This window comes from Sinocyclocheilus rhinocerous, unplaced genomic scaffold (assembly GCF_001515625.1).
Source record: "Sinocyclocheilus rhinocerous isolate Xijiao unplaced genomic scaffold, SAMN03320098_v1.1 scaffold273, whole genome shotgun sequence".
In the NCBI taxonomy this organism is placed as follows: Eukaryota; Metazoa; Chordata; class Actinopteri; order Cypriniformes; family Cyprinidae; genus Sinocyclocheilus; species Sinocyclocheilus rhinocerous.
In genome coordinates this window covers 772,526-780,597 of record NW_015656360.1, presented here as the reverse complement: position 1 = coordinate 780,597, position 8,072 = coordinate 772,526, and the positions used below count along the sequence as shown (strand labels likewise).

Sequence of the window (8,072 nt, the reverse complement as noted above, 5' to 3'; positions counted from 1 at the left end):
TGGTTAGCTGGGCCAGTGTGTGCTGTGATTGGTTAGCTGGGCCAGTGTGTGTTGTGATTGGCAGCACTCGGCGCCTGGTCGGGAAATGTCATGCCCCTTACCAAAGCCGCCTGCAAGCTTCAGTGTAAATATTGCGTCAAAATCAAATCAATTTGAGAGCGATTTAAACCCGGATGATTGTAAGCACTCTAAGTTCGTCTGCTGCGATATTTAATGCGCATCTTGTCAGTAAAGCCGCTTCTGTAATCAGTGGTAAATCTCCATCACGTGCAGGTTTTCACATGGAGCAGCATTTACTACACAGAGCCGTTGTTCACTGACAAGCTGCGCAAAAAAATTGCACGATTATGAACGTGGTGTTGCGCAGCTTGCCTGTGAACAACGGCTCTGTGTAGTTAATGCTGCTTCATGTGAAAGCCCGCACGTGATGGAGATTTACCGCTGATTACAGAAGCGGCTTTACTGACAAGTAAAGCCGCTTGTATTACTGCGCATTAAATATCGCATGCGATTTATCGTGCAGCCCTACATGGCACTCTTGTGCCACACGTTCTCATGCAATGAAAAATACATTGCAGAGCAAAGAGGAAACTGACAACATGCCGACAGACAAGACAGAGCAGGTTACTTTAGGTATGAAACAAAGTTTCAGCTTTCAATTTTTTTTTTAAGGAATTCAAACAAATACCATTTTGTGGCTCTTTAATGTGTTGTGACAGATCACTGTAGCGCCTTAGTTCAAAAGGCACCTGAACAGATCTTCTCTCTCTTTACTAGTTAAAGCACGAAATAAACATGAATGAACATCAGACGGTATCTCGTTTCAACCGCGAAAAGATGTCAATACTCACCATTTTTCAAGTTCAAGTACACCGACGTTAATCTACTCTTCGGTCTGGTTTGTTTGTCAGACAAAATGGCAGATTTGGCGTTATGATTGGTCAGATCACCTGTCAATCAAACTCCTGGCGAAGGGTCAATAAGCACCAAAGGTCAGCATTAGATCAATGTGTCATGGGCTCTCCATGGGCTGTTATTGTATTGTTTGTAGCACATTTGTTACCATGTATAAAGGTCTGGTCTCAAAAGCCCCGTTTCTACTGCAGGAACTTTACCCAGGAACTAGGGACTTTGGGCCGGTACTCGGTGTGTTTCCACCGCAGGAACCAGGATCTAAATAAACTTCCGGGTGAAAAATTGCCCCTCAGAAAGTCCCTGCTCACGAGCTAGTGCTTTTTCAAAGGTCCAGAACTTTCAGGGGCGGGACTTGGGCGCTGAACATGCTGATTGGTTGAGTTCACGCAGCATTGTATTTCAACCACCATATATTCTGATCATTTTCAAAATATTACAGTTATTGTGTCATGAAATGTAGTTTGAAAAGTATTTCAGGCGAGAATGTAGTTGTTTAAAACTCAAATATGCGGTTTCTTTATAAAGACAGCGCCTATTTAAAAATGTTTCGCCGATTTCGGAGACGTGAGCTCCACGCGATCAGCGGGCGCTCAGTGCTCCTGTTTCCCGACAAGAGCAGCCTCAACTCGGCTAGTCCTTCTGACATTTGCCGCTGGCTCTGATGTCTCTTTAGTGGTTAAACATAAGATACCATTTTATTTGGGTAAATCTAACAGGTAATCTTTGGTCTTTATTCTATTAATCTATTAATATGTTAAAATGAAAATAAAAAGAGGCAATACTGTTTGATATAATATTTTGTTTCATTGTAATGTAGGCTATATACATCCCCTGAATGACATTTCTGCGACTATTAATATGTTTAAATGAAAACGAAAGGAGGCAGTGGTGTTTGATATATTTCGTCTTATTATAAATACATTGAGGAAAATTGCAGTAGCCAAGGCGAGCTGACTGACGTTATCAAGTACACTGCTGTTTGCAGAATTACCGGACTTGCGTTGTCCCGTCCGCGGGATTTCACTGTCACACTCCCGAGCCGAACTCGCAAAGTCCGAACTACCGAGGATGCAAGTCCGAAATTTGCGTACTTGGTATTGAGAAACGCGCGCAGACCTACGTCACCAGACTATTTGCCTATTCTTCACAGTACTTTAGACCGCGATGGAAACGCAGACAGCAACAGGTCTAGGGGAAAAAAAGTTCCTGGGACAAATTGTTCCAGGTAATTTCAGTGGAAAAGCGGCTAAAGACAGCATCTTGGGATAAGATTTTCCGAAGGATGACATGCTAACATCGCTGCTGAAGAACTGCTACACTACAACCTTCAATAAATTCTTCTCCCCACAAGAACTTTGGTCAAGCTTACTTTATGTGTTAGAGAAATCTAGTACATTGGCGAGCCACCCAAACAACTGCTCAGCCAAATAAAGCAAAATCTAACAGTGACTATCATAAATCTTTAAAAAGAGCAGTTTATTAACCATGTGTCTATGATGCACCACAGTACCTTGTAGTTTTCTAATTCCATGCGGAGTCTGTTGTTGGCCATAAGAAGCTCGCGATAACGGGCATCACACTGCTTCAGCTCTGTCTCCAGCTCTGCCTCATAGTCTCGACTCATCTGCTGAAACTCCTGCAGCTCCTCCTGCGCCTCCTCAGCCCTGAACAAGCAGTGATTCAATAAGATGACTGAATGTGGGTTGTAAAGGAAGATCTTATCCTTCATTCTATCTGAAGTGTTTAGCAACAAACCTGGGCTCTGCAAAACTGCCTTACTTTTCCTTAAGTTACATTATGTCCAATGTAGATCAAATGTCATTTTGAATGAAAAACAACACTGAAGTAGCCTACCTTTGCTGGTATTTGGCAGCCTGTTCCTTCCAGTAGTCCCTCTCTTGTTCAACAGATGCAAATGTTGCTGGCTCAGGGTCACTCATTGCTGTGCAGTCAGGTTTACTGGCAAAATAATGGCCATCAATATATAAAAAAAGTCATAATAATAATAATAATAGGAATAATAAATTAATTGATTGATAAAATATATAGATTATATTGCATAAAAACATTGTTTGGAGTAACAAATCAAATTGTTTGTGGTCAAACTATTTGTGGTCTACAGGTGCATCTCAATAAATTAGAATGTCGTGGAAAAGTTTATTTATTTCAGTAATTCAACTCAAATTGTGAAACTTGTGTATTAAATAAATTCAATGCACACAGACTGAAGTAGTTTAAGTCTTTGGTTCTTTTAATTGTGATGATTTTGGCTCACATTTAAAATTACTTTAATAACGAATGAAGAACACGTTGACGTGTAATTTGGCTGAAACTGTTGATTACAATAACTATATAATTAGCAGCATGTTGCGCAGCGTTTTAGAGAACTAACACATCTCAGAACTCAACCGAACTGATAACGCTAGCTAGCAACTTACTTACCTCCGGGTATTTGCTCAAAGCTGCTTTCTTCCAAATATCTATCTACTTCCTGTGAGAGATATGTTGAGCTAAATAGTATGATTACGACCCTGAGAATAAATAACAACACTATGCAAACTATTTTCTAGCACGTTACACTCCTGACAATGGGACTCTTCAAAAGTTTCGTTTCATCGTTTGTTTGTTTTTTTCGATCGGTTCGTTTCGACTCAGTAAGTTCCTTCCATAACAAGGCAGGGGTTATTAGGTTATTATGCGCTCTAATACATTTCATTTTATATTTAGCATTTTTCCTTTTTTTATATAAAATAAGAATGATTACTGTAATTCCATGTGTCACAGTTCTGTTAGTAGCAGTCATGATTCAGAAATTTAGAAAATAAATAATTGCATTACATTGACCACTGATTTAATGTCTTTTTATACTAAATTTAAAATATTACACAATAATTGTCAAAAAGCATTCAAATTAAAATGAAATGACAGCAAGTCAGCACACTTACGTATACCAAGGGCAGTACTCCGCTGGCTCCTTTAGATTGGCCCCAGTAAGTCCCGAACATGGCATGAAATGAACATCTTTCCTGGGGTTGAACCCAACTTTCTTCAAAAATGGAACAAGTTTCTCCTTACATTCTTCGTACCTATGTGCAAACAGTGGAAAAAATTAACACTCAATACCATTTTTTCTAAAAAAGCAATAAAACAAGATCAAATACAATAACAATAGCCTTTGCATATAAATGTAAATTTTCTGACCTCTCCAAACTCCAGTTCACTGTTGGATCATCCATTTTGTTTACAAGTACAATCAAATGCTTCACTCCAGCAGTTTTGGCCAACATGGCATGCTCCCGCGTCTGGCCTCCTTTCTCAAAGCCTGTTTCAAACTCTCCTTTCCTTGCAGAGATTACCTTCAGACAGAAATATGACAATGAATTCAGAGACTGAAGTGAATGAACAGACAGCAGTTTCTGGTGTGTGAGTGAAAGTCAAAGCCTTTTGAGACGGACATTGGCATTCAAACAGCGCCATCTACTGTGTCATTAACACAGTCAACCTGCTCACAGCCCAGCAATGGAGAGGGTTTTTCCATGGAGACTTGGACTTGGAGACATGGATATTTCTCACAGCTGCCTTTCAGTGCCTATTCAACGCTATGACTCACCAGCACTGCCAAATCAGCCTGTGAAGCTCCACCAATCATGTTGGGCACAAAGCTTTTGTGGCCTGGTGCGTCCAGAATGGTAAAGTGCTTTTTCTCTGTCTCAAAGTACGCACGTCCGACTTCCACAGTTTTTCCTTTGTCTCTTTCCTCCTGGTTTGTGTCAAGGGCCCAAGAGAGGTACCTGAGAAAAAACATTTACTATGAAAAATTCCTCTACCTTAGTCAAAAATGAATAAATAAATAAAAATACTGAAGTGTTACACGTTTCTTTAGAGGGAATCTGTTTGACTGCCCACCAGATAAACGTTTGGTAAATTAACTTTTTAACTAAGCTAATTACCATGTTTCCCTGTTCTTCTCCTTGGCTTCTTTCTCATACTTCTCCAGAGTTCGTTTATCCACCATTCCTGTTAAATACCTGTGGAGGAGGGGCAGAATATAGGCTATCAGAAACATGGGACGGAAAAAACAACAATATCTGCTAAAAACACTGTGGCAAAATCAGCAACTCACATGATTTGTCCTCCAATAGTTGACTTACCAGCATCTAGAGGAAAATGAGATAAGAAAGAGACAGGGTGAAGCCAGGACAGAAAAAGATGGTACAATTCTGTTCTCTAAAGACATTTTAAAAGTGTTCCCCATGATGCTCTTGAGATATGAATGAACTGAGATGCCTTGAGGGTAACTGATTAATAATAAAATGGTTATATAACAAATCCAAGTAAATTAGAGCCAAGTGCAAAAACTATTCCAGCAAATAAGATGAATAAAACTGTGACGTTACTGGAACTGCTTATTTTAAGAAACGGAAATGGAAGCTAAACATGAAAAGTTAAAACAACAAAACTGAAAAAGATATAGCATGAAGATCTTGGCAAGTTACTGTGCAATTAACCATGTTTGTTTGTTTATAATTTAGCATAATACCAATTACCACAGCTGACAATGGGACTCTTCCGTTCCGACTGTTGTGTAAAAACTCTCAGCTCGTGGTTTGTTTCATGCCTGCTTCTGATTGGCCGATCTGTAATGACGCCATCATTTTGCAAGCCATCGGTTGGTTGTTTGGATACGTTTGTTTCAAGCGATCCTCTCTTATCTACCTCGGACACTAGAAGGCGCTGAAAAATACTGCTCGACACCTATAAAATAATAATTATTTACTGTAGGATTAAAAGTTTCGTTTCATCGTTTGTTTGTTTTTTTCGATCGGTTAGTTTCGACTCAGTAAGTTCCTTCCATAACAATGCAGGGGTTATTAGGTTATTATGCGCTCTAATACATTTCATTTTATATTTAGCATTTTCCCTTTTTTTATATAAAATAAGAATGATTACTGTAATTCCATGTGTCACAGTTCTGTTAGATGCAGTCATGATTCAGAAATTTAGAAAATAAATAATTGCATTACATTGAACAATATTAATTTATACAATACTGACGTACTCATTTACATCTCTCAGCTAGAAAAATTGTGTGTGGACCAAACCTGCAGAATGAATTAATGAATGGATGAATTAATAAGTTAATAAGAATAAAATAAAAGTTAACAATAAATACAGAAAATAATTAATTAAGGAAAATGTAGCTAATACAAAAAAATCAGGACATATTATATAATGTCCCTATTATTACATTTATTTATTTACTTATTTTCTGTAGGTTTGGTCCTCCGTGTGTGTTTTCATGTCGGTGTTATCATTACAACGTTATTCTTTTAAAAAAAATTCGCATGTGTGTTGAAAAAACTCATACAATCATGTCGTAAGCATTTTTAATAACTTTTTAAATACGTTTCAAATATCAACATTGGCTACCAGAAATCGCTTACCCTGCCTTTAATGAATCGAAAAACAACTGAATAATATAAAAGTCAAACTATACAGAGAAAACAAAAATATATATGCCAAAGAGAAGACCCCCAATGAAGATGGCCAGGGCTGGCTTTTTAAAGTGACTCCAGCCACATTTCACTCCTTTGTGGGAAGTCTTTCCAGGACATGAACCAGCTTCATCAGTCTGCATCCGCACAGCAGATATGTTGGAATGCATCTTGATCTACAGAAATGTAAGACCACCGATATGAACTCGGCCTTAAAACATTGACATAGAAAAATAATTCATCATCACTTAACTACATTAATCAAAAAATGAAGCACTTACTCAGAAAGCTCAGGGCCCATCAATGGTTGTACAGAAGCTCTTGTTCCACTTCTGCCTGCCAGTTACTGCATTTATCCACAAAATACAGTGGAGTGAAAGCCACTCCCTGTGGGTGTGTCAGAATCTGGAGCTGGACCACACTGCCCTATTTGTGGCTCAGAGTAATTGCACACACAAATACAAAAATCACATTGCAACCGGTTTAAGCAAAGGGCTAAACCGTTCATAACGAGCCCATGTTTTACAGGACATGCAGGATCTAGAAACACTTAAAATAATCATTGCAGTTTGCATATGCAAGGTATTAAATTATATAGGAATTAGTAATGCATAGTACTTAAAGTACTTAGGATTTCTGCCTTAAACTAAACATGAAAAAATATATATATAAATATATATATATATATATAGGCGTTTGACATGGAAATATATCAACACAGATAAAATAATTTTTTAAAAAGTGGCTACCAAAATGTAGGTCAGATACATTTCCAACACTTCTTTTTAAAAAATTTTTTTTTTTAAGAAACTCAGTCATATAGCACAAAATATTTAATGCGTATTTTAATTATACCTGTCATGTTTGTGGTTTTTCATCATTATACAGTCTGTTTAAATAAATATTCAGAAACACATGCAGTGCTCTTTTTGTCTTTTTTCTGTTTAACGTTTATTAAACTGCAGCTCAAAATAGAATAGGCCTATAGCCTACCCTAAATAAGGATAAATTGCATTAGAACGCATCTCCAAAATAATCACATACACAGATTCACGTTGCCATAACATTAGTCAGCGCCAAACAACAGGCAAATAAAATATAAACTGAGGTTACAAAAGTGATTCAGTCAAGATCAGTGAAGGATTTTCTTTCTTTTGTTCTTTGATTAACATTACAATGACTTGCGGCAGCAGCTGCTGTCAATGCACGGATCCAATACACCCTTGTTTTAAAAATAAAAAATAAAAAAAAAAAGTTTGGAAGAGAGCTAGATCTCTTGCCATTTAACATGTGCAGGTGGATGAAGAACAGGTCATGGGGGAGAACCTAAAACAATGGCATCGCTGAGCTCTCAATATGAGAAAGCTGACACATGTGATATAATTCTGTGTGTATTTGTCCATTCGAATGTGTAAGAACACGAGAAAGAGAGCTCAGTCCAGTGTTTGCATATATAAGAGGCGGCTTTTGTGCGTGCGCTTTGTTTGTGTGTGTGTGCAGCACAGAAAACAGCACGCGAGTGCAGAAGTGAGTTCTATTTCGTCTTCTTGCAGTTGAATCTTTTGAAATCACAATAAATGCGCATACAGAAATCGAGATGCAGAAACGAAATTTAATTTTATAAGAAGTAATTCGATTCCCAACCCTCCTACTAAATTATTT

At 37.9% G+C, this 8,072-nt stretch overlaps 2 protein-coding genes across 2 annotated transcripts in view; both read right to left on the bottom strand.

Annotated features, from left to right (window-relative positions):
* LOC107720079 (nuclear distribution protein nudE homolog 1-A-like) overlaps nucleotides 1-3,512 on the bottom strand; it is an 8,435-nt gene extending 4,923 nt beyond the window's left edge. The window contains exons 1-4 of the mRNA XM_016527685.1: nucleotides 3,358-3,512; nucleotides 2,770-2,874; nucleotides 2,426-2,579; nucleotides 2,360-2,364 (exon numbers count right to left, since the gene is read on the bottom strand). Of these exons, the coding sequence (XP_016383171.1) occupies nucleotides 2,360-2,364; nucleotides 2,426-2,579; nucleotides 2,770-2,855 (245 nt within the window). The 5' untranslated portion in view covers nucleotides 2,856-2,874; nucleotides 3,358-3,512. The remainder of the gene's footprint in view (nucleotides 1-2,359; nucleotides 2,365-2,425; nucleotides 2,580-2,769; nucleotides 2,875-3,357) is intronic.
* A 338-nt stretch (nucleotides 3,513-3,850) lies between these two features.
* Nucleotides 3,851-8,072, bottom strand: part of LOC107719999 (eukaryotic peptide chain release factor GTP-binding subunit ERF3A-like) — a 7,206-nt gene continuing 2,984 nt past the window's right edge. Inside the window, exons 4-8 of the mRNA XM_016527565.1 lie at nucleotides 5,039-5,072; nucleotides 4,866-4,943; nucleotides 4,526-4,706; nucleotides 4,117-4,271; nucleotides 3,851-4,001 (exon numbers count right to left, since the gene is read on the bottom strand). Of these exons, the coding sequence (XP_016383051.1) occupies nucleotides 3,857-4,001; nucleotides 4,117-4,271; nucleotides 4,526-4,706; nucleotides 4,866-4,943; nucleotides 5,039-5,072 (593 nt within the window). The 3' untranslated portion in view covers nucleotides 3,851-3,856. The remainder of the gene's footprint in view (nucleotides 4,002-4,116; nucleotides 4,272-4,525; nucleotides 4,707-4,865; nucleotides 4,944-5,038; nucleotides 5,073-8,072) is intronic.